Consider the following 26,810-nt stretch of genomic DNA (forward strand, 5'->3'; position numbering starts at 1 on the left):
TACCATCCATTCTCACTAAATTTGTTGCTTATAATTAGAATATCTTCTTGATGCTTATGATTGTCTATTAGGGTTTCTACTTTTGGGAATTTATTTGCTCTATCTCCATATTTGTTGTTACTGCTATTTTTTGACCATTTTATGTGGGGAGGGATATAGGCTTTAGAACATTTGAAAAGGGAGATATGATTACCATTTTCTTTGATCTGATTTGGTTATGAGGATATACTAGGTTTTTTAGGACCTAAAGGGATGTTATTGGCTACTAATATTATTTTAGGTTGAGGCTTATTGATATCAATTATGGCTCTATTCACTATATTTTCCTGATTGGATGAGGGCAAAGATTTAGTTGATTCCCAATTCCTTGGATTACATATGAAATCTTTATGATAGAAAACTATTCTCACCATCATTGCATTGTCATGAAATCTTTTAGAAAATTTAGAATTCTTATTTGAATCCACTTTGAAACTTGTTTATGTTGCTAAGAGTGTGGGTGGATCTTAGGAGTCTTCTTTAATATAAAAAGACATCATTCCAAGATAAGAAGAGGACATCAATCTCAACACATTAATCCTTACGCTTTATAATGAAAGTAATAAGAAAATATGGACAATTATGTTACGAAAGAATGAATTTTATGTTATATGTTTAATTACTTATTAAATAGTGATAATATTTTTTTGACTATCCTAAAACTGCGTTTGAATTGAAATTCTGAATTCAAAAAAGAAATAAATGAAGGCGAGATCCCTCTCGCAACAATGACCAGCCAAGACAGACTTCAATTTTGACTATTAAGCAGTTTTCTACATATTTTGTTAAATTCAACTATTTTTATTACACCTCTGAAACTGACAGTGAACGTATCAGATGTTCATAAAAAGAACACATAAACCCCAACTATTATATTTTATGCAGGGTTTGAAACGTTGAGTTAAAACCCTAATTCAAATCCTCGATCCGTTTTGTCTGCAATTCATGTCTTACCATGCCAGACTTAATAGGGAAAACGTATAAAAAGAATAAGAAGCATTATTACTTTTAATATTAATTCTAGTAAATTTTGCTTCATGAGAATAATATAATTGAATCCTATGAGAGGAGGAGTTTCCTGTAGGCGTGCCTTAATGCAAAAAATTTGTTCATCAGGCCGTGAATGGGGAACGGTTTTTATCCGTAGGCATCTCATAAGGGACCAATTTGACCAATTATCTTCGTCATTCTTGCTATTGAATCGATCAGATTTGTACAAGCAGGATTCAGGGTTTAGAAGGTTTTCAGCCTTGACGAATCCCATTGGGATTGCAAATTCTTTGAGGGGCAGCCAGGCAGAGGCTTACGAGAACGAAGAAGATGCAATTCTGAAATATAAAGATCAAAGAAAACATGAAAAGAATCGAAAATTCGTTTCTTCAAATCGGGTTGGTTCTGTTGGTTCTTTCAAATATTCTTTGCACGGTGTATCAAGAGCTAGAGCCGTTTGGGCACTTGTATTCAAGCCAACGGACAATAAACTGCCGAATGAACTATCTTCTCGATGTAAGTACATCGATTTTTTTATGTCGATTCTCTTTATGTAAGTACCCTCTCTCTTTCTCTCTCTCTAAAAGACCGATTTTTATATTTTGGCAAGCGCTCTATATGTCATAAATGATGGCTATCATGAAATACATACAATGCAGCCAAGGAACTGATGACCGATTCGGATGAGCATGGTGAAAAAAGAAGACCGTATTTGACTGCTGTCACGAAATGCTGGCGGTGCAGTGTCCTAGAATTAACAACCCCATAGGATGATCATGGTGAAAAGTTCGTGACAAATATAATGAATATTTCACAATGCAGTCCAAGAGATAATAATTTTTAGGATGATCATGCTAACCCAAGGAAGAAGCTAATCCCCTTTTACTATAGGCATTTAGTTCTCATTGTCGAGTAGTACAGCAAGTAGTTGTGAAGTACACGTTTTAGAGGAATAGCTCCGCCGCAAGATACTATCACCAGAGGGTAGGATATATGCCTAGTTCATTCTTAGATGCTACTATTCTCCGGTTGTGAAGTCCATCTGTATCAAGTAATCAACCTTTACTGTAACAAATTTCCCCCACCTTTTAGATACCAAAGTATCAGATCATGAACACAGTCCTCCCCAACACAGGAGTCATAGGTCAGAAGGCATACATGTACGAACCGAGTTTTCAATTTTGGCAAGTATTCACAGGAATCGCCTCTACTTACTGAAGTTTTCGCCTGTTAATATTGCTGTAATAACTTGGCCTTGGTTTTTAGCAAAACAATTATGTCAGTTTTCCTGCAAAAACACATCATTACCGAATGTGATTTAAGTGAAAATAAACATTGTTACCACTTCCAACCAATTGGCTTTGCTTATTACTTACTGAAGTTTTCGCCTGTTAATATTGCTGTAATAACTTGGCCTTGGTTTTTAGCAAAACAATTATGTCAGTTTTCCTGCAAAAACACATCATTACCGAATGTGATTTAAGTGAAAATAAACATTGTTACCACTTCCAACCAATTGGCTTTGCTTATTACTTCCTTCAAAGGTCAATGTCCTTTTTTACCTCTTGTCAACAGTAGTTCATGATTGCAGTGATGGTTATGCTATGTTTTGAAATCCAGGAATGAGTCTGGGACAAAATGAAGAAAGACGAAGGCTTTCTGTAATTATTTTTTGTGTTTTGGAATAATCTGAATATTCTTTTGGTGCCACATGAAGTTCTTTAGATCCCCTTAGTTATGCTGATTATAATGGATTTGGTTCTTTTCCAATAAATATGTTTGCTGAAGTGACAGAAAGTTTCTAGCTGTGACCTTTCTAAAGCATTCCTTGTAGTGTTATTCTTTGAGTTACTTCTCTTATCACATCATTTACCCATTTCTAGAAATATATACTAGCTTGTTTTTGAACCATGTCTGTTCGCTTGTTTTCCAGCATTGGAACTATGGAACATGGAATCATATAAACCAGTCTACAGACCAAGTTGATAATTAACTTGATAGATGATGAAAACTATCAAACATTATTCTGAGAACGCTCTGATTGTTTTGTTTTATCAAAGTCCGTAGATTTAATAAGTTTTCTAAAACCTTTTGAGCCATCAATTGTATTACAGTGGGTTATGCCGAAGCCTTTCTTCTGGAAATCCTTGTAGATGCTGACTTATTCTTCACAAGCATTACCACATGAATTTTTCGTGATTGTTAGAGGATTCAAGTCATCAACTAACTATTAGGTCATTGTTAACATGTCCAGTGTTGTCATACAATGTTCAACCCCAATGTAACTCTGCAATATGCTTGTTATTTATGTGCTCATAGTTATCAACCCTTAAGATGCTATTTGTTTATGTGCTCATTAAGATATCTTTTGTTTTTGCTTATATACAATTGAAATTTTAAATTCATTTTGTGATCGATGGAGCTTATTTAACACTCTCTTTTAAAGCATATTCTAAAATATATATATTTTAATATTTAATAAATTTACCAAGTTATTTCTGAGTTTTCCTCTGAGTTTTTGCAGAGTCCCAAGTTTTTAAATCTTTTTGGTTCAGCTGGATAATTGCTGAAGCCAAATTTTTAAACAAAACTAGGAACCATTAATTGGCTCTGATCAGGTAGTGCTTTTATCTCAAATGCCTCTTTGGATGATTTCTGCTGCAAAAAACATAAACAAAAGCAGAAAAAGAAGTAAATATAATTTCTTGATACCCAAAATGACAGTAGACACCATACTAATCATTCAAACAAAGAATTAGCATTGTTTTTTGAGATTGTGCAGATCGCAGAAGTAGAATTTGAAAGAGAACAAAAAATGAAATCAATATACGTCTAGGAGGCATGTATTGAAAGGAGAATTATTACTCGGTAGAGTACAGCCCAGACAAGCAGCCTTATATTTGTTCATGAATCGGTGACCATGAGAGTTGCTTTTAATTTTAACAAAGGATTTTTGCATGAGAATTACATGCTCTTTATATTCATGTACTTTTGTACTGTGATCCAAAAGTTCCTTTCCTATACCTGTAACTATGCTCAACATGTACCTGCAAGCCCATCTTGTGCTGACTATGTCAAGTAGGTGTTGATCCTTTCAACCGATTGCCTAAAACTTCCCAAAGCTTAGCCACATCCTATATGAATGGCTATAGATCAGTTGCGAACAAACAGAGAGCTTAAAATTACCTTTTTCTGCTCTTCAGCTTCTGCAAGACCTAGTGGGAAAGTCCTTTATTAGTATTATCTAATTTCTTCAATTAATAAGCCGGGTATCACATAGCGTAAATATTCTCAGACAATGGACCAAGAAAACATATAATACATTCACAGTTTCGCTCATTTCCTGGACAATTTTTTTTGTTTCCTCTAAGAACATATAGCTTAGGAATAGCTTAAATGATGATGATGAAGGATTTTAATGACGTCCACGAGACCATCGGTCTAAGAGACCACAAATCAGAAGCATTAATCCTGATTCCTTTCCAGATCCAACCTCCTGCTATGAATCTTGACAATCAAACCAGCAATCTGTCGTATCTTATCATCATCGAACAAACTGTGTAATTTTATGCCATCCTCTAAGGTGACCCTGTAAAGGAAACAGGGATACATGAGAATGATTTATCATTTTAAGCATGGTCTGAACAATTGACATAAAAAGTTTAAAACCTTTTGGACCTGTGCCTTCCTAAAGCTGCAGAGTCAATTTACTGTATGCAAATGATATCTATCTAGCAAATTAATTACTGAGTGGTGGCTAGTAAATATTTATGCATTACATAAGCACCCCCTAATTATGAAATTTGTGACAATTCTTCTTCTAGATCCATAGTACATGACTTAATTCTTATGTTTTGTTCAAAGCATTTTAATCTTTTACTTGAAAAGAAGTACAAAACAAAGCATACACCACAAAAAAATTGCAGAGATGAAACAAAAGATAGTTGAGTATACATCTTGGAGAAATTGTAACAAAAGTATGCATTTTCTTCCTGTATTTTATTCCAAAAGATATTTAAGATATAAGAGATCTGCTCTATAGACCCTACCAACCATAACTTTCTCTTCAATCATTTAGACTTAACACTTTTATGAAAAGCTTGATCCCGACAAAGCTCAGAATCCTTGTTCAATGTCTTGGAATTTCCTTCTGTAGAAATGTGATATCCTCGCTAAAATAATATTTATATAATTAAAACTTTATATTATAATATAATATCAAACAATATATTACATTATAATAATAACAATATTAATGAATGAAGATGGATTAAATGATAATTAAATATTATTTAAAATAATAAAATATTATTATTTTTAATAATAATCAAAATATATAAATTAAAGTATATATTTACATATATTATTAATAACATAATATTAACATTAATAAATTGTAATAAAAATAAATAAAGAAAAGACGCATGTTTTCTTATAACAAAGTCTACAAGGAAAATTATATACCGGTAAGAGATATCATGGGAAAATCATGGAGAAATATGGAATACATCAAATAAGTCTGCAGATAACTTAATAGAGACTTTAAACTAAAGTCCTAGCAGGGGACATTACAATTGGTATCAGAGCAGGTTTTCCTGCCAACCTGAGAAATTCTATGAGAGTCAAATTTACAAAAGGCTTTTATAAGAAAAGTTTTATCAGAGACATATACTTGTAAAAGAAAATCATTCAAATTTATTATTATCCAAAAAAAGAAAATATTTTGGAATTTTTTTATGTCTGCTGATACATCCATGTGCTTCAAGATAGTTTTTATCTGTGCGGAAGGAACTGTTTACGACAGGCCGGCTGTGTTTGAAATAATTCTGACATTTGAATCAATTTCTGAAAATTAATAAGTTCATCTTTACTAATATTAATATTCAATAAAGTGGGCTGCAAATATTCATAATTCTGGGTGACACAATGCGTTTGGAGGTTAATATTTATATGTTTAACGGGCTACTCACTAAAGTTATTGGGTTCTATAAAGAATTCTGCAGTATATGTGGTGTTGATTTTGCATATGGCTCATTTGTACTGTTGGTGAGGCTTTTGTTTGCCTCAGACTTTAATTTTATAGTGGGCCATTGGAAAATTTGCCATAGTTTCATATTGATTTGAGTTGAAATTATATGTGGGGCTGGAAACTTAATGTTTGGAAGAATTAAAGAAAAAACAAATCTGCGGCAAGTTTCAATTTAAACATTATAATACCATCGGGCAAACTTACTATAGGACAAGGAAATAAATCTACTCAAGGGAATGTGAATCAAATATCAGCCCATAATCGCAGATGTAAGTGTATTATAATTTTGGCCTCTGCTGGTGAAATAACAGCCGGTGAACGAACATTGGGAAATGGATTTATGAAGGTGAAAACGACAGAGGCATCAACATAGAAATGGTCTTAAGATATTTGAATGGTTTGGTTCAGCTATTTAAAGTTATAAAATTTAGATATAGCCAGACTATAGCAGGAACATTAATATCAAAAACTAAAATAATCAAGCCCACCTATTGGTTGAGCTCTTGGTAGTATTGTGGTATGAGTCGTGGTCTCCTGTCAGGCAGATTTAAGTCTTAGAGCCCCAAAATTACAGCTTGTCAAAGACTTCTTCTCAAAATATCATGGTGCAGCATTTCATCTCTGCATAGGGTACTGAAAGCATTGGATATTGGTAGAAGCTTCATAGAACCTTCAGATATTGAACATCTATGATGCAACCTCGTTTCAATTTTATAAACTTTGCAGTACAAATTTACATAGCTGTAAGTCTGTAACAGTACGTAGTGATTCTGAATGTGTATGCCATTGGAAATACTAAGCAGCTCTACTCCTATTACTACAAACAACCCACTGCCATAAATCCAATACAGAGAACAGAGCTGTTTAGGAGCAAGTGTTTGATAAAATTGCAGTTAAGAAAAAGGCATCTCCATGCAAGGGCATTAATAAGAGGTACAGGGATCTGGTTTGCAATCGGTGAATAGAAATAAAACTCTCAATAATAAATATTTGCAAGTCAGTGAAAATAGAGAACAGTGGCAGTGTTTGTCAAAATGGTTTAAACTTTAAAAGGAACCAAAGTATGTACGACACATATAGCCTTAATGACATATATAACCAGCATCATTACACACCATACCCGGGGAGGGTATAAATAAAAAGGTATTGTTCTGCAATCTACGTCCGATACAGTCAGGCTTACAACACATAACCAACACAAAAGAAATAATATTTTATTAAAATTTGTGCATCTCTGAGGTAAGTATGTATCATACTGTCTGTTTCAATGTGATAAGGGGAATACTGAAATCTTTTTTTTTGTAATTAACATGCTGAAGCCAACTATTATTTCTAAGCTAGAAGAAAAGAATAGGGATGCAATAGGGGAATGGCCTGTGTAATTCCAACCAATCAGTTATTCCCAGATGGGTAGGGATCAATGTCCCTGTAAGATGCTTGAGGATTGACCAAGATGGGATCAAGTTGCCTTGAGGTTATTCCAAGATGGGATTAAGGGCTTGGATCCACAGAAACTATGAGGAAGCCTGTGAGTTTGGTGTCAAAGTGACCTATTGCATCTTAGCATTCCGTTTAGACCAGAGCTATAATCAGAATAACATGACCCTTTTAATTCACATATAGTTTATTATTTACCTATAAGGGTAGCCTTAGGAGAGAAAGAACAAAGATGTATTCAGGGAGAGGCTAGAGTAATCCAATCAATTGGTATTTCGAGAGGGGTGAGTATCAATGTCCTTGTAAGATGCCTTGAGGAGTTGTCCCAAATGGGAAGAAGTTGCCTTCAGGACTTGTTCAAGATGGGATAAAGGGATTGGATCCATAGAAACCTTGAGGGAGACCGTTGAGTTTGGTGCCTAAGCAATGTGCTTACATCCTAAGTATTTTTCTCAACTAAAAGCGATAATAAGAGCAAAACAAGCTTCCCGCTAAGTAGGCCACCTCATTTGGATGGATAAACACTGCCACCTCTTGGAGTTAGCATGGGACAGACTTGGAGTAATTTATCAGGACTCACATTTTCTTTAAAACTTATATCGACACGTGTACTAATGACCACTTGTCGTAGGATTCTATCGAAGAAATAAATTTTGTAAATCATCTTCTTGCCTCTAGCGAACTATAAGGCATTAATCAAGAATGCATGTATTATGTGTCTACATCGTGTCTGCTTTGTGTTTTCATGTGTCTACTTCATGTTTTCATGCATTCATGTGTCTACTTCATATACGCTTTGTGTTTTCATTTACACTCCACGAATTCGTTATGTATTCTTGCACTCAGTTAAATGCTCTTCAAGAAAAGTTATGAATATATCTTTTTGCTTGAGGACAAGCATAGTTTGTAATGATCCCATCTTTTGGCCTTCACGTTCTCCAAAGTCTAAGTGGAGGATAAGAAGAAATTAAATTAATTTCTTATAAAGTCATTCAATTAAAAATTAAAAGGTGACTTTGTATTTAATTAATTTAATTATTAATTACAAGGGAGTAGCTTCTAGGGTATGTATTAATTATTGGAAGGACGGAAGCCTCTCGTGATTTAATTAATTATTGCTAGGGAGGAATTTCTAGGGTATGCATTAATTATTGGAAGGAGGAAGCTTCTAGCTCTTGCAATTAATTACTGTTTTAGTTCCTTCCAGAAGGATGAAGAAAAGGATAAATATGGCTGAAAGTTTCATTGCTGATTATGGGATGGTTATGACTTGCATTTGATAAGAGCTTGGATGTGTGAATCACACTCCTTCTTTTGGCAATAGAGGACGTTCATTCTCTGTTGTAACATTCTAGACGTCATTCCCTTAGGGTTTGGGCTTTGGAATACATCTCTTTGTAATTGATTGCAGCATTCACAGCATTAATATAATTTCAGCCTTGGTTCAGCTTTTGGGCATTCCTAGGTGTCCATTATAGTGGTATCAGAGCTATTAGTCCTGCCATCCTGTGGAGTTCTTATAGGGAATTTGGAACTGCGAGATAAATGTAAAAGAGTTTGACAAAATGTATACTAGTCCAGATCAAGAAAGTGTAATGTTCAGGACACTAAATACATTACAGGAGGGGCAGTGGATGGAATAGGAGCATAACAGGCGAATGGATAGACAAATGGATATGATGTTGCAGCTTATGGCTAGACAGATGGGCATCAATATTGACAATCTGTATGTTGCTCTAGTGCAGAAAGAAGTTGTTTCCTCAGGGGGGATCGAGACACATATAGAGCCACTGAGCTATGATGTTGGTGATATGGAGTCCATCGATTTGGGATTAGAAGAATGCAAGGATACTATCATATCAGCAGCCACTTCTATGTCAGTTGAACCATCCAATGAGGAGTTTGGCAGTATGCATGTGGTTGTAGATGTGTGCTCTGATGATAGTACACTTGTTATTGCTAATGAGGTGAGCAATATAGTGACAGAGTCATATTATACTATCGATCAACAAAGTGTTAATGTTCACTCTTGGGATAGTACTATGTTCAACATGGATGCAACATTGTCTTATGACAATCTGATGTTTGAGGCTGATGTTGATCATTCACCTGAGTGGAGTTGGGCTCAGTTTTCACCATCTACAAAGATTCAGTTTTGTGTTGCAGCAGTTGGGAGGAAGAGGTTTCATAGATCTTCTATGGAGCTGCCTTCTGGTGACATCCAGACTTATACTTCATCAGCACAAGTTTTGGGAGCTAACTTGCAGGACATGTAGTTGGTCTTAATGATGTTCATTTGTAGCTTGTTTAATGTCCATATGGATATCACATATTACTTCAATTGGGATCCGGGTGGAGGTTGGAGTTTATTATGTTACTTAATTGCTTGAGGACAAGCAATTTCAAGGAGGGCGGATTTGTAATGATCCCATCTTTTGGCCTTCACATTCTCCAAAGTCTAAGTGGAGGATAAGAAAAAATTAAATTAATTTCTTATAAAGTCATTCAATTAAAAATTAAAAGGTGACTTTGTATTTAATTAATTTCATTATTAATTACAAGGGAGTAGCTTCTAGGGTATGTATTAATTATTGGAAGGACGGAAGCCTCTCGTGATTTAATTAATTATTGCCAAGGAGGAATTTCTAGGGTATGCATTAATTATTGGAAGGAGGAAGCTTCTAGCTCTTGCAATCAATTAATGTTTTAGTTCCTTCCAGAAGGATGAATAAAAGGATAAATAGGGCTGAAAGTTTCATTGCTGATTATGGGATGGTTATGACTTGCATTTGATAAGAGCTTGGATGTGTGAATCACACTCCTTCTTTTGGCAATAGAGGACGTTCATTCTTTGTTGTAACATTCTAGACGTCATTCCCTTAGGGTTTGGGCTTTGGAATACATCTCTTTGTAATTGATTGCAGCATTAATATAATTTCAGCCTTGGTTCAGCTTTTGGGCATTCCTGGGTGTCCATTACATAGTTTGAAGGGGAGGACTGTGATATCCCTGCTAAAATAGTATTCATACAATTAAAACATATATTATAATATAATATCCAACAATATATTACATTATAATAATAACAATATTAATGAATGAAGAAGGATTAAATGGTAGTTAAATATTTTTTTAAAATAATAAAATATTATTATTTCAAAATTTTTAATCAAAAAATATAAATTAAAGTATATATTTACATGTATTATTAATAACATAATATTAACATTAATAAATAATAATAAAAATTAAGGAAAAAATACATGTTTTCTTCCAACAAAGTATATAAGGAACATTATATACCGATAACAGATATCATGGGATAATCATGGAGAAATATGGAAGACATGAAATGAAATAAGTCTGCAAATAACGCAATAGAGAAATTTTTAACTGAAGTCCTAGCAGGAGACATTACAAAAAACAAGGGAGCAAACAAGCCTCAATACAATATATTGATGTGACATGTTCATTTGACAAACATTTATGCCTCAAGACATAGAAATTACGGTAGAAGACAAGCTTCAGCTTTGTGCACTGCTAAGGATGTTGGAACCGTTGAAGCTTTTGAAGATGTGCACTTGCCTCAAGTAAGACACAACTACATCCAAACTGATTTTTTATTGACAAAAAAATTTGTTTGAAGTTGACCTTGCATACCATGACCTTTGGAAGTTGGACTGATTTTAGTGTAAGTCAAATATCCAATTCCATTTCACGTCACCCTGAATTTCAAAATCACCTTTGTGAAAGAAACTGATAGACCTTGGTAATGTGATCAATATAATCATCTCCTAGTATCTTCTCCATTGCTAACATGACATTGGTGATCCTATATTCCAATCTTGAAAGCGTTTCCAAGTGTGTTAAAACACAGGCTCAATTTCTCCTTGTTTGTCTCTCCATGCACGTTGATTATTGTGAACATAGTGGCAAGGGAAAGTGACATCTACTCTACACGATGTCATCTTTCATGTTTCTATCCCCTTTATAGGTAGGAGGCAATTGAAAGATTGACCAACCCCTCAAGTTATTCATCTTTTTAGTAATGAAACTATGATATCTATTTTGATGCCTTAGCGATTCTTTCAAAGAGTTATACTTGCTTAAATTCCAGAGAAGCAACATAGACTATCAGTGTCAAAACATGCACGGCTCAACAAATTAGCCTGGAATTTAATATTTGGAGCCCACTATTCCTGTTTTGGCATGGTTGATGAATGTATCCCTTAATGTACTGTAACTGAAATGTGGGAAACAAGGTTCGCTAGGATGCACAAACAAACTAGGAAGCTTAGTCCTATCTCCTCTTACATTGGAAAGAAGATAATCCACCAGGCCTCAAGAGAGAATGAATCGCTAGGTAGATGCAATGATCCTTCGCTGTAAATTGAAGGCTGCCGTTGAATGCAATTGTGGATGGAAGAATGTAAACTTTGGGGGCAAATGGAGAGAATTGAGGGTTTTTTGTGTCTACAGGAAGACTGAAAATAGATTAACAGATTCTGGAGAGGATTTGGAACTAGCAGATTGCAACTGACTTGTGATTTAAATTTGAGGTTGAAATTACAGGAATATTACTGGGTCCTTCAAGTTTCTGATAAATCAACTTGTAGACTGTAGCTCTTCTCTTGATCCTTCTGTAGCTTTTTCCACATGTCTGCTACTTGTACCGGCACACGAAAATTGTTGAATTTTGAACCAGAATACATAAGAATGCAATGAACTGAAACTAAAAACACAAAACAACAGAGAACACAGAACTTATCCTGGGAAAACCCTCCACCTGAGGGTGGAAAACCCAGCCCACAAAATCTTGATCCTTTATTGACTGCTAAAACAAATATACAGATCACAATCTTTTGATGGTTGATACTCTACAATCAATCAAATAGAGTTATACAGAGATAATCAAAATTCTCCTAGTATCTCACAGATACCGACTTCAGTGATAATGACTTATAAGTCTATTATCTTTCAACCATATACAGCATAATATCACTGTATGCAAAATGCTTGATACAAATGATAGATGTCTTTTACAACGCAGGAGTCTTCAACATGCACATACAACAGTACTTTTGAGTTCCTTAGACCTGAAAGTATCTGCTAAAATCTGTTTAAACAAATATAAGAGATGTATACTCTTCCCATAGAAACGAGACACAAGCAACTCCACGTACAAAGAACTGAGTCTTTCAAAAACTCCTGATAAGACATGTCAGCTATAATAAGGAGCCACCACAAATCATAAAGAAGATCCGTTTCCATGTAACACCACGATGACAAAATAGACTTCGCGGATGTGAAGGGACAACTGTTTCAAACAATATTAATCCTCTTCAACACGTTCTTGGTAATGTGCTTTCCTTGAATGGTCACAAGACATAGGCATGCAGATGTCTTCCATGATGCTAAGACAACTCAAACATGATGCCAAGTAGCCATTCCAGAAAATACAATGATATGAATATTATGAATGATAGAACAAAGGGTTCATAAAGAATGCCACAACAATGATAAATAATACATCCATGTCTCTTATCTGGACAGTGACAATAACCGAAGAGTGCCATATCACTTTTGATAGAAACAATAAGTTATAACATTTTAGCAGAATAGAAACAGCTCCTGAGAATGCAAAACAGGGAATCAAGAATGTAGAAGAGCATCATAGCAAGTGCTCAAACCAAAAGAAAAATGATCACAGTTCATTACTGCTGAAAAAATTATGCTGATAAACACAGGTACGAATAATTTGTCTCGCTACTAACAGAACTTCAACACTCTCTCTTAGCAAGAGAGAGATCATTCGTATGTCTTGGCATCTCTTAACATCACAAACATAAGAGACTGCACCCAAAAACTGTTAATAACAAGACCGTGACATTGTCATCTCAGCATGACGTTCACCATGGCTACTCCCAAAGGGGGAAAGAAACTCAAAAGCTAAGTCTTGTTATCCACCATGACTGCTCCCAGAGGGTGGAACAAGGGCTTTCACCTCAAACTTCACGTCATCCCAGATCACTCTATGCTGAAAGTTTGCAGAGCTACGGATTTCAAATTGAAATTTACTGAACAATTCTGTTCTCTACGACGTACAACCTACTTAGTTGACACATTCAAATTTTCACGTAACTCCTTCTTGATCCCTACTGCCTCAAAGGTTGCAAAAAGATTCTCTAGAAGTGAACCTTAATACTCTTAAGTTCTTAACTCATGCCTTGTGCTCTCAGAATTTATTATTCTCTGAATGTCATTACCTTCTCTTATAAGAAAACAGATTACAAAGACAATCTGTAAAGGTTCTTCCTCTTCTATAAAGTTATGTGCCATTAACTCAGTTCCATGGCTGCAAATTTGTACATTTCTATAGCCTACATGATTTTCTTACAAGTGACTCATCTTTGACACCTTCAAATTTGAAGTTGCCATCTCTTACTGCTGAAATAACTCAGAAAATACCAATATGGGTGTTTCATAACATGAGAATACAAAATGCTACCCAAATCTACCACCATGAATGTTCCCTAGCAAACTGGGCTGATATAGCTAGGATATTAGAATTTATAAATCAGATTGAAGTATTTAGAATCCACCAATACACCGAATTCTTCTCATCTTAATATTTGCACAACTACGAGCCAAAGCAAACTCACAACCCTTCAAAATATCCAATTTACTTAACACCCTTATGCTTCTCGATCTGATCCTACAACCAAGCGATATTAATAACAACTCATAGAATCAAACTACCTTGAAGAGAAATAAACAGACTGATGCTAAAAGGAATACACGAATTACTATTCTAAAGTAGGAACTATATAAAAGATACATTAAGATTGTACAAGTATATGAAATACTTATCTCTTTATAGACATTAGCTTGTCCTTGGGTCTAGAAATAAGGATCTCATGCTAAGACTTGTCCAATCACCTCCAAAGAACACAAAAAGGTGTGCAACTAAATTCTAGAAACTGTTGTAGCAACCTGTGCACTCAAACAGGGAAACCAAGTCTCTAAGCTTCACACGATGCCCTCAAAACTCATTCAAATAGTAAGTCAAAATAGAAGACAACAGAAGATTGAACAACAATATGAAACTCTCAGCAAAATAAGATCAAATCTCCAAACAAAGCTTTGAAATGAGCCCATCCCAAATCAAACCAGAAACAACTCAGAATTTCTTTCAATCTTCTTCAGTTGCATAGATATTTATGCAAACTCCACAAAAATAATATAGCTTTCCCTTAAAATAGTCTTGAGTACCCAACATACAAACAACTAGCTTACTCATCACTTCAGAATACCTGAACTTGACTGAGATCATTCATGATCTCTATCAATTCCTTATGAAAACAAAAGCAGATTCAACAATGACAAAAAGTTGACACCTTTAATTTCAGACCTTCTTTTGATCAGAAATGTTAAACTAAATTCAAAGAAGTAATACTTTAGAAAAAGATTCCTATTGAAATGTCACCAGATTCTTTATGAGGTCAATCTTTGACAAAGTGACCATACTTGTCACATCTGAGACATTGAATGTTGGAGAGATCCTTCTTCTTCTTTGATCCAGCAACTGAATCAGAATCCTTTTCTCTATGTCTCTTAAAATTTCCTTTTCTCTATTCACTTCCTTTCTTTCTAGATGCATGAGCAGCAATAACATAATCTAATTTATGCCAAGAATTCCACCCATTTCCTTTCACCTCCAATCTGCATTCCTCTTGAATGCAATCAGCTCTCAAACGATCAAACTTGGGAAGTTCATCTCTTCCACTAATCCCCTGAATGAAAGATCCAATAGTGAGGAAGGCCATTCATGACCAACATAACCAGGTCTTTGTCCTCAATTAATTCTTCGATAGCATTTAACTGATCCTTCAATTCTATAATCTTCATAAGTAAAGATACAACAATTTCTCCTTTAGCCATCTTGATATGTAGGAGATGTCGTCTTAAAGCTAGGGCTTTGCTAGGGTTGTTGAGTTCATACAAACTTTGAAGACTATCAAACATTGCTTTGGCTGAATTCAACTTTGATATAACCGATACCAAATAATCCTTAACAGAATCAAATAGTGTCTTTCTTGCCATGATGATGTTCTTTCTCCATTGAGCTTTCTCAATTACTTCAGACAGTTCAGTTACATCAGACTTCATGTATTTGAGTAGATCATTCTTTTCAGTACAATTAGGACTTTGGATTTCCATGAAGTGAAATTGGATGCTCCATCCAACCTGTCTTCCACAAAAAGTCCATTCACCATTTGTAGGAAGTTGAAACCAAAAACTGAAAGTGGAGTGAAGAATAATAGAAGCTTATGAGTCCTGGTTCTAGATTGTTTTCTTAGACCGCCTCTAATACCAGGCTGAATTTTGAACTAGAATACATAAGAATACAATGAACTGAGAGTAAAAACATAAAACAAGTGAGAACACAAAACTTATCCTGGGAAAATGCTTCACTTGAGGGTGAAAAACTTAGCCCACAAAATCATGATCCTTTATTGGCTGCTAAAACAAATATATAGATCACAATCTTCTGATTGTTGATACTCAACAACCAATCAATTAGACATATACAAAGATCAAACAAAAGTCTCCTAGTGTCTCACAGATACTGACTTATAAGTCTAGTATCTTCCAACCATATATATCATAATATTACAGTATGCAAAACACTTGATACAAATGATATATGTCTTTTACAACACAAAAGTCTTCTACACACACACAACGGTGCTTGTGAATTCTGTGGACTCAAAAATCTCTGCTAAAAGCTGTTTAAACAAAACCCCCTAAGAGACATATATCCTCTAACCTTAGAAACGAGACACGGTCAACTCCATGTACAAAGAACAAGGAGTATATAAAAAACTCCTGACAAGACTCATTAGCTATAATAAGGAGCCACTGCAAATCGTAAAGAAGACCCATTGCCATATTACATCATGATAACAAAATAGACTTCCATGGAATGTCAAGGGACAATCGTTTTGAACAATATAAAGACTCTTCAATGCATTTCGTTATTGTGCTTTCCTCGAATGGTCCCAAGACAAACACACAAACATCTTCCATGATGTTGAGACAACTTAAACATGATACCTTGTTGCCATTCCAACAAATACGATAATGTGAGTAATATGAATGATAGAACAAAGGAAACAGGTTCATAAAAGAATGCCACAACAATGATAGGGAATACATTCACGTCTCTTAGCTGGACGACGATGATAATTGAAGAATGCCATATCACTTTTGATAGAAACAATAACATCTTAGCACAATAGAAACAACTCCTGAGACTGCAAAATAGGGAATCAAGAAAGTAGAAAAGCATCATAGCAAGTGCTGGAACTAAAAGAAAAATGATCACAATCCATCACTAAAGATATACTTTGAGAAAAATTTATGTTGATAAACACAGGTATAAATAATTTGTCTCACTGTTACCAATACTTCAACAAAAGATAGAGAAAATGTTGTGTGAAAGGAGTTTGTCTAAGTCAAATCCTAGTTTAGGAATTAAACTTGAATTGGAAATAAGTGGAAATTAAAAGCATGCTAAAGCATATCAAAGGCCAGATCCAAAAAATAAAGTTTATATTCCTCCATAAACCGTCTTGAGCTCATGACAATGTTTGAAGTTGACTTAATATTGACTTTGTGATGGGAAGATCATGGATGTCTTCACAAGATGCTTAGATTTGCAAATACTTGTAGTCTTCAATGCCTTCATGCTTGATCTCTTGCCTTAGAATTTGCAAATGCGAAATTGTAGTTGAGATCTAGATAGATTGAATGTTGGTGTCAAATATTTGAGGGAGAGTAGCTTGATTTTATATATCTCACAACATTTTAGCAAGTAAAACTTGATGAAAGCCATTGCGAGACTAAAATCTTGGCTAAAACAATGTTTAGGCGGTTTAAATTTGTGCCCAATCATTGGGGCACAAGGCGTCTTAGTTGGCTTGATCTAAGGAACGAGGCATCCTAGGTGCCCCCGACCACTCAATGTAGCTTAAAATCTAAATTTCAGGTCCCATTTGGAAAAAGGAAGTCAAAATTTCATGTAGAATCAGCTTGGATCAAGTATATTGGGCATGAAAGGCTAAGAACATTAAAATAGAACCTAATTGAACAAGAAATTGCACAGGGATACAATTTATGACACTACATTTAGTAAGGTGTGAACCTAGTTTATAATCTTACTAAAGTAGACCACAGTATAGGAAATAACTTCTATCAAGGTAAAAGAGACAAGGAAACACCAAGCTCCCAAGTAACAAATGTCCTTATCAATCTAATGCCAAGAAAAAAGAAACAATCACACAAAAAGAGAGTGAAAAGATATGACCATACTAGCCTTGTAAGCTAAACTTACTATGAGTCATGCGTATATTGTGGAAAGGAGAATTGAATTGTCTAGTAAGTCTTGTTATGCTAGCCAACTCATCTCAAGGGATAAAGCATTGTATCAAAGGTAATCTACCGAAAACAAACAATACAAAGGATAACCAAGGAAAGCACTGTTTCCAAGATCTACCGAGAGAATGGTGCAAAGGGTAACCAAGGTAAGAATTGTATCAAAGGAAATTCACCAAGAGAAGATTGGAAAGCAAAAGGCACAACTTGGTATTTAACCTGAAAAAATTGTTTGTAGGATTTGATTTGTGGTGTGGTTTATAATGTGTAACAAAAAGCGGAGTGCATGCACCCTTGTTGAACCGTTGTGTATACAGTAGATGTAAGGTACTATACAAGCATCCAAAAGACAGTACTTTTCCACTATGATATGCCCTCGAGCAAGAACAAAATCAAGGGAAATAGAGCACATAAGGTATTTACTAACTTTGGGGTCAATATGCATATGATAACTCATGTTTATCAAGAATAATCATAATGAATTGACTTCATCCCCAAAGGAAGTGGAACTACAAACATAATTGAAGAAGAGCGCATTAGACAAATGAATCAAAGTTTTTTAGGGTCAACATGGCGAGACCAAAAAGATAGGTGGTTTTCACTGATTTGCATTGTTTTCAAATAGACAATAAAAGACACATTTACAACAATAACACATGTACGACATTCATCTATATAAGCTTACAAAAGAATTGAGATACAAATAGAAGAATGTCACAACAAGTTTGATCCCTTTATCACTTTGCACCTATAGAGCAACAAGGGTCATCGAAAAAGAGCTACAAAAAAAACAATAACAAACAACACATCACATGTGAAGCACATTGGGAATAAGCAAACCCAAAGGAGAGTTCATTGCACAAGATGAGATACTCAATGTATCAATCGCTAACCCATCTTGCTAAACATTATTTAGGGAGTGAGGACAACATGTGAAAGAAACAATATCAAGCACACCAGATGGAGCTATTGTAAATTCCAAACAAAGATCATGCTCTCATGATGAGTCATTTTGCTTTTCACAAGGGGCAAGAATTTAATGGTCTAGAAAATCTTGAAGAAAGCTCATGATTGATTTCAATAACCTCATTCATGTTATCAAAATCATTGGAATCAATACCATTTGCCTTATTAACATTGTTATCATCTTTAAGAGTAGTATCCTTATCATCCAAATTAATCACAATAGGTTCCTTAACACAATTTGAACAAATATCATGCTTAGACAATTTAGTTAAGATTTTCTTCCTCCCTTGGTCTGGTCAGAGTTTGACCAAAGGGGATTAAAGCATTAGAAGGCATCTTAGGGGAGGAAATGGTTTGGAAAGAAAGCTCATGACCCTTAGTATGACATCTACAGTGTTAATCATTAGTATTGCAATCTCTTTGGTTTTGCTTGACATTTGGGGTGGTTTAGGATCAATCAACATGTGCTCTTTTTCTTCTTCAAGAGGAATAAAAGGTTGAGGATGTGGGACGTTTGTATAATATAGTAGGTGGAGTTGAAGCATAAAGAGGAGGAACATAAGGTGTGGGGAGGAGTCCAGGTTTGAGACAAGGATTAGGGTTGTTCAATTGGGATATCATTTTATGCTGGATCATTTTATATAACAGGAAGAAAATGTCTTGGTGAGGCTGTAATAGTGGAGGTGTCTAGGGCGAAAAGAAGTTAAGATCAAAGTTTTTAATGGTTCACTAAAGGCTAATATATACTATGATTGATCGTGATAATTTCTCCATTATGGGGACATTTCAAGCACTTATAGTTAGGAGAAGCAATAGCTTTCATAGACATAAGCTGGATAATTCTTAATCTTACATGGAATTAATTGGAAATTGGGATAACAACAAAGGTGACATCTAAGCACTTGCCAACTTCAACGAGAAGGGTGATAAAACCATGGGTAAGTCAAGTTAAACCATTAAAACTCCTAATCATCATGTCAAACTTATAATAGGAGTTTTGATAAAATTGTCTTATGAAAAGATGTTTCCAAGTTATAACATTCACCATGCAAGTAGGCTCAATAACCTTCTTGGGAAAGTTACCATTAATCTTTGCAAAAATATAAGGACCATTAGGTGCCTTAGTAGTTTGCTTAAGATTAAAGTTAATTTAAGGTTTAGGCTCAAGTTTCGGTTTGGATTTAGATGACACAATGAGGTTAACAACATTATTGCCTGTACTACACATTTTATCTCTCCCTTTTATACGAAGTATGTTCACTTGTTTACTCTTATATCCTAGCTGTTCTATTGTGGATAAATGACTCTCTATTGCTCCCAAACTATAAATAAATTCATACTTTGATTGAAGCAAATCTGTAAGTTTCTTTTCTATGTTATAGAGTGTTTCCTCAAGGATTTGTTCCTTGTCCTTAACAATAGATTTTGATAACTGTCTAAACATGTTTGTTTTCTGTCTTGACATATTGTTTGCCAAATTTTCCCTCATTGAATACTCCTGTACTGAATTTTAGCAAGTACAAAGCCTGATAAATCAGATTTCAATAAAATGGGAGAGTCCTCATAAATCACCTCCCCCCATACACACTTCCAGGTACACAATTTTTCTTATTGATTTTCAGTCATGGCTACCTAAATTTACGTATAGCAGGACTTTTTTTCTCCCACCATTGAAATGGCAGCTTTGTCTGGTCTACAGGTGTAAAGAAATTAAAAGATGATTGATAGATAATTTAATGTCCCAACCCTTGAGCTGTTGATATTCTGTGATTGTTTTTGAAACTGTGAAATGTGGTCACAATACTTCCATTTGTATTCACTTTAACCACTCAGAAATGTTGTCAAATCAAGTTGCCAATAATGCAATTACAGACTGTAAATCTGTCAACTCTGATAATGAACTTGAGTTTCTGCTGCAATCTTCTATTCCAGAGATACTGGACTATTTTTCCATCATTGTCTAAACAACTAGCGGCCAATATGGGAATCACTAACAATAGGCCTCAGCCCCTCCTAAAACATTCACAGTCATGTGCACAAAGCTCACCCTCCACGCCAACTGTGCTGGATAGCATTAACATTCAGAGGTGAAATTTTAATGCTTCTGTAATTCTGCAAGGGACTTAAATGATGGTTGTAACTGACAATTATCTTCATATTGAATGATATGCATTAATGAGGCCACAAGCATGCCAAATACTAGTCCAATTATAACCTGAAATATTCCAGCAGCCTTCTTATCTGGAAGGCATGGCTCCAGCAGTAATGGCAAGCACAAAAAAACAAATCGGTGTGCAAGAAATATATTCAGCCTTTAGAATATACTCCCAATAACGTGTAGGCACAACATATGACACCAAATAACTTGCCCTCAAAATTTCCAATAAAACTTTACACAACCAAATATTAATCACTCAATATGATATTTTCCCCCTAACCTTTCCAATCTATATAATAGTATATGCGGCAAAGTATGACTGGCATGTTAAACTTAGACCTTTGGCTGACCAAAATAATTTCCACGACAATTCAGATTATATAATTGAATTGGGACACCCACAATAAAATGCCAAAAAGAAAAATGCATGCAGATCTGATGTATTCCAACTGTTGGTGCTTCAGCTCCAGTTTGCAACCGGCTACGTCCAGATAACTGCAATGTCTCTGACTTGGTTCAGTCTTGCTTGACAGTTTCCTAGAATGTGACAGCAGGGAATATTCCTTAATCTCCAAATATTTATGGACTTCAACCTGCAGTTATGACAATGGTTATAATCGGAATGTGTTTTTTGTCAGCTGCTTCTTGTAACACTCAAAATTTAATTCCCGAATCCAATTCATACCAAATGGAAAGCCACAATTTTTCAAATTTGACGTCACTATAACCACTTAAGAAAATATTTGCATTTTCCCCCTTATCGTATAAATTTTCCCTTGTGTACATAGTTACACTGGCCTTGGGGATGTGGGGACTAGGGGACGGGGGGAACAAAGGGGCCTCAATTTGGGGATGGCCGGGGAACGGGAGTGGGGGACAGGGGGTATATAGTATATAGTAATATACTATACATATGATACTTTAAAATGGTAATTATGAAAAGATGTATAACAATATAAGACATAAATATGAAGTATAAGTTCATCAAGACTGCTATTGCTAGTTTAATTTTACATTGCATTGAACATTGAACAATGAACAATAAAAAGGGATCTAAGTTCTACGTTCTAAATTATATCAAATAAATTAAATAATCAAAGATTGAAGATTCAAATTCAAAAGTCATAGATATCTATAATCAATTTAGCCAAAGTATGAGTATCATTATCTCATCAATGATTCAATGGCATCATAAACTTAATTACATCAAGTAGCTTAACTCAAAACCATGATATGATCGCAACGTTCAATTATCAATGTTTCAAACTTCAACTAGCCTAGTCTCAAGTACAAACTATAAAATTAAAATTGAAAATGTCAAGTACTAAAGGCCCAAGGGTTGCCAAAATGTGGTAGAGGCTGCCTAGATGCCTTTACTCATCCATGTCAAGCCGAGGCTCAGGCTCAGGCTCAACAAACTCATCCTCTGAACTCTCAACCTCTTCAAGGGTAATAGCTGCGAGAGGAATACTAACCAATCTTGCATCAGAAGTATCTGCATCCTCATCAACCTGTGAGGGCTCCTTTGGCTCTACATCTCATCATGTTGCAGGGCTCTCCTTGTACACACGTGTCTTGTGATCTTTGATATGTAAGACACAATGTACAACCACTAGCTTCTCAGCTTCTTAGAGGTAAGTCTAATCCTCTTAAGAGAGTGGAAGAAGCTATTAGTTGACCAGTTCCTCTTAGAAGTTGAAGAGCTAAATACCTAAGATAGCAATCGAATGACTAGTATGGGAATCAAAAAATTGAAATGCATTATGAAAAGTAAAAGTGAAATTGAAAGGGAAAAGTAAAGGTTCTAAAGTTGAAGAACAAGAAACCTGAGATAGGAGACAGATGGCTAGTGTGGTAGTTGTTGATTTGGGTTCATGACGATTTCACCACAAAATTGGATCCTCTTGTGCCATTGTTTTTATGTCAGCCTTTACTCTAGCTAGATAGACCCTAAGAGTAGCAAATTTGGTCCACTTAGTGCGAACCTTCCCTACTGTCTCAATGTCATACATCCTATTAATGCACTTGAAAATTCCTTCCTTCACCTAAAATTCAAATTTTAAAATCAGTAAATTAAAAATTTAAACATTCATAAGTGCAAGTGTATTAATGTCTAATTTTCAAGTGCAAGGGTACTAAATTGATAAAAGATTACCTGATCATGATTCAGTGGTGTAACTCTCCCAGGCATAGGCATCTACCACTTCGGATTCAATGCATATGCAACCATGAATAATAGGCCGAATTTGCTTAGTGTAAAATGCTAAATTGGTGTTCCTCTCTCACACAATTGCCCTTATCTATCCAAGCATAGCATCAATGCACTCGTACACCTCTCCAAGAGTAACTACATCCCCATCCCCATATTGGATGACTTGGAAAATTGGAGTGCTCAAAGAGACAATGTATTTTGCATCACTCCAAAATACATCACTCTTCACTATCTCCTCCACCCTTATTCCCTGCTCTATCCTAGACCGATCCCACCTATTCTACTCATTCGTCATAACCATGAGTTGCAATGGCTCCTTTTTCAATCATTCTCTCCAAAAGAATGAAGTAGGATGCACAGCGGGTCTTGGCCGGTTTCAAGAACTCCTTTGCGAAGCACCTAAAAAGGGCATGTGATGTGTGGTGATTGTAGATAAACATCTACACATCTCTAGCATCGCTTACTACTCCCTTAATCCAGGCAATTTCCCCATGTCCCTTAGTGCATTGTTCATGACATGCACACAACATGGAGTCCACCAAATATTTCTGTAAGTTGTCTCAACAAGTCTCCTTGCAGCTCTACGCACATGTGTTGCATCTATCACTACTTGGACCACATTTCATGGCCCAACCTCCTCAATAGCATCTTGAAGCATACTAAAATGAAAATCAACATCCTTTTGATGCCCTAAACAATCAATAACCTTGAGAAAAAATGACCCCTCTCTGCATGTAATGATGATATTGACGAGTGGATGGTTCCTAATGTCCATCCACCCATCCATGATGATCTGCAACCATACTCGTCCCAAACAGGCCTCATATTCTCATTCTCTAAATCAATCTTGGCATACTCTTTATCCAAGATTGTAGTTCGCAATTTGTGCTCACTTGGTGGCACAAATGGCGATCCTCCTCCCCTTGCCACCAGCTGCATCATCTCCTTATAATAAGGAGACCGTGTCACATGAAGAGGTATGTCATTGGAAAAAAAAAGAAATCTTCAAATGGCTTCTTCACATGTAGAAGGACTCAAGGCTGCCCCTTCAAATGATGTAGTAATATGTCTCAGCTGTGGTCTACCCCTAGGACTAGGAGTAGAAAAATGTGGCTGCCCCTACTTATAAGCTTGCTGAAAACTCTGAACTTGTTGCCTACCAGCCAAGGTGGTAGGTACCTCAACTCCCAAGTCATCTGGAACAACCCAAAGCTTGGTGAACTCAATTTTGTAATGCAATTTTTTTCGTTTTCAAGAACTTGCATGCATGCACCCACACCTTTTCCTGTCCAAAAGAGGAAATTCGCATTAACTCTAGTGATGCTACCAAACTATTCTGTCCCATAAATGTTGCATTTCCACTTCCTTGTACTACCACCTGTAGTTGTTCATCCAGTTATCCTTGTTGCAAACCATGCAAGAGGTGATTTAGGGTCTTCATTACTCCTAGTCCACTTTGCCAAAATAGTGGAGGGGCAATTAGTAGTTGGTGGATTGGGTGGCCAATTATCTTTTGATTGTAAATTTGTTTCCTCATTCTCTTCATCATGCTCGGCCATAGTGTTATAATTTTCTTGGCTGCTATCACTGTGAGATGGGCCTCTAAATCCATCTCATCATCACTGTGATTTGACCCACTTGATTCATGACCTTGGGAGGTCATTTTCTCACTGCATTTCATTAAATGAAAAAATTATAAAATAAATACATGCTTTCAGACTATGCTCTTCAAATTCACAATTTTTTTCATTAAAATTTAAGCAAATTTTTTTGGAAATGAAACAAGAAACATCTACTAAAATTTGGAAATGCAATTCAACAAAGAACTAAAAACTACAAACTAGAAAAAAAAACATTGATCTTGACTTGAAAAATCAGAAAATAGAATTAAAAAACATGTAAAACCCTACCTTTCTCTTCAAAAATCTCTTGAACAAGCTGAAATTGAAATATCTTCCTTCTCCTCCACTTCTTGCTCCTTACACCTCTTTGCTTTCCACACACTCTCTTTACTCGACTAATCTCCCTTGTATGAGCTCTTCACTCTTGCTAAGAATATTAACCAAGATAAACCTACAGGTCTGACAGTACAGACCGTACTTCCTCTTAATATTAATATATCTCTAATGTTAGCATTTAATATGATATATATCTCTCCTATAGTTGCCAAGTTAGGAAAGGTTATGTGCCTTGAGGGACATACCCTTTAGAAAGGATATATAAGTAGGTTGTAAATGCAGATTATAGAACACACAATTACAGCAGTTTGCTCCTATAAGCATTTTATATCGTGCAATTTATATTGAGATTCTCTATCACAATAAAAGGTTAAATATTCAGTATTGTTTCTGCATTATAATAAGCACTAATTTCATCAATATTCATACTACTTAGAAGATCATTCTCAGCATATAAGACTGGATTAAAAGTTTGATTAAGAAATAAGGATTTAGCAAAAACTTTACATGGTATTAGAGCTTTGGTAATTGAACCTAGGCTCTGCTAAATTTCAGTAATCAGACTTTGTACACATCAAGCAACAATCTTCTATCTTTCATGGCTTACACAATCAGACCTGAGGACAGGTTTGATGAGAAAGAGCACTTTGAAACTTGGAAGTTTAGAATCATGATGATTCTTGAAGAGAACAATGTAAAACAATTTATTGATGGAGCATCCAAACAACCCCCAGTTGAACCTCACAAATCTATGTGGAGCAGAGGGAATAGAAAAGCTATTCAAATCATCTTGGATGGAGTTAAAAATGATATTGTAACTATGCTTACAAAACATCAAACTGCCTTTGATATGATGAATGCATTACGAAATGCCTATGAAGTAAACAATGCAACAAGGGTTCTTGCACTAAAAAGGCAATTGAATCACATTTAGATAAAAAAAGGAGAATCGATAAGTTCTTACTTCTTAAGAGTTGCCGGCATTACAGATGAACTATCAAGCATAGGAACCATCATTAGTGACACAAAATTAACAGTTGTGGCTATAGATGGATTGCCAGATTCATGGGAGACATTTGCACAAGGAATAAGTGCCAGAGATCAGCTCCCAGACTTTAACATACTCAAGAATGATTGTCTTCAAGAGGAATCTAGAAAACTAAAGAAAGGAGGAAAACCAAAAGTAGAAGATGAAAAATTTCACGTTCTTAATACAAACTCTTATAAAGGCAAGAAGAAGAATTTCAAGAAGAAAAAGAGAAATCAAAAGAATGGAAAGCCCAAGAAAGATCTATCTAAAATAAAGTGTTTTAAATGTGAAAAATTTGGACACTATAGATCTAATTGCCCTGAAAATTCCAAACAATAGGCAAATTGTACAAATGTCATTAGAGAAGAAGATACTTATGATCTTGAGAACTGTGTTTTGTATTCCTCTCTATCAAATGAAATTTCAAATAAAACATGGGTAATTGATAGTGGATCTTCTAGACATATAATGGGATACAAAGAAACTCTAGATTCTTTATTAGAGAAGGTTAACGGTGAAGTTACCATTGGTGATAACTCAACACACTCCGTTGA

The 26,810-nt window shown here is 35.2% G+C and overlaps 1 protein-coding gene across 2 annotated transcripts in view; it reads left to right on the forward strand.

Annotated features, from left to right (window-relative positions):
- The first annotated feature begins 704 nt into the window (after positions 1–704).
- LOC149557445 (Cation efflux family protein) overlaps positions 705–26,810 on the forward strand; it is a 150,386-nt gene continuing 124,280 nt past the window's right edge. Inside the window, exon 1 of one of the 2 annotated variants that reach the window (XM_089832094.1) lies at positions 705–1,545. In XM_089832094.1, the coding sequence (XP_089688220.1) occupies positions 1,101–1,545 (445 nt within the window). In that variant the 5' untranslated portion in view covers positions 705–1,100. The remainder of the gene's footprint in view (positions 1,546–26,810) is intronic. The other variant, XM_089832095.1, reaches the window with a different exon arrangement.

The sequence above is a fragment of the Cupressus sempervirens genome, chromosome 5 (genome assembly GCF_028749045.1).
Source record: "Cupressus sempervirens isolate cs-2001-9-10 chromosome 5, ASM2874904v1, whole genome shotgun sequence".
Classification (NCBI taxonomy): Eukaryota; Viridiplantae; Streptophyta; class Pinopsida; order Cupressales; family Cupressaceae; genus Cupressus; species Cupressus sempervirens.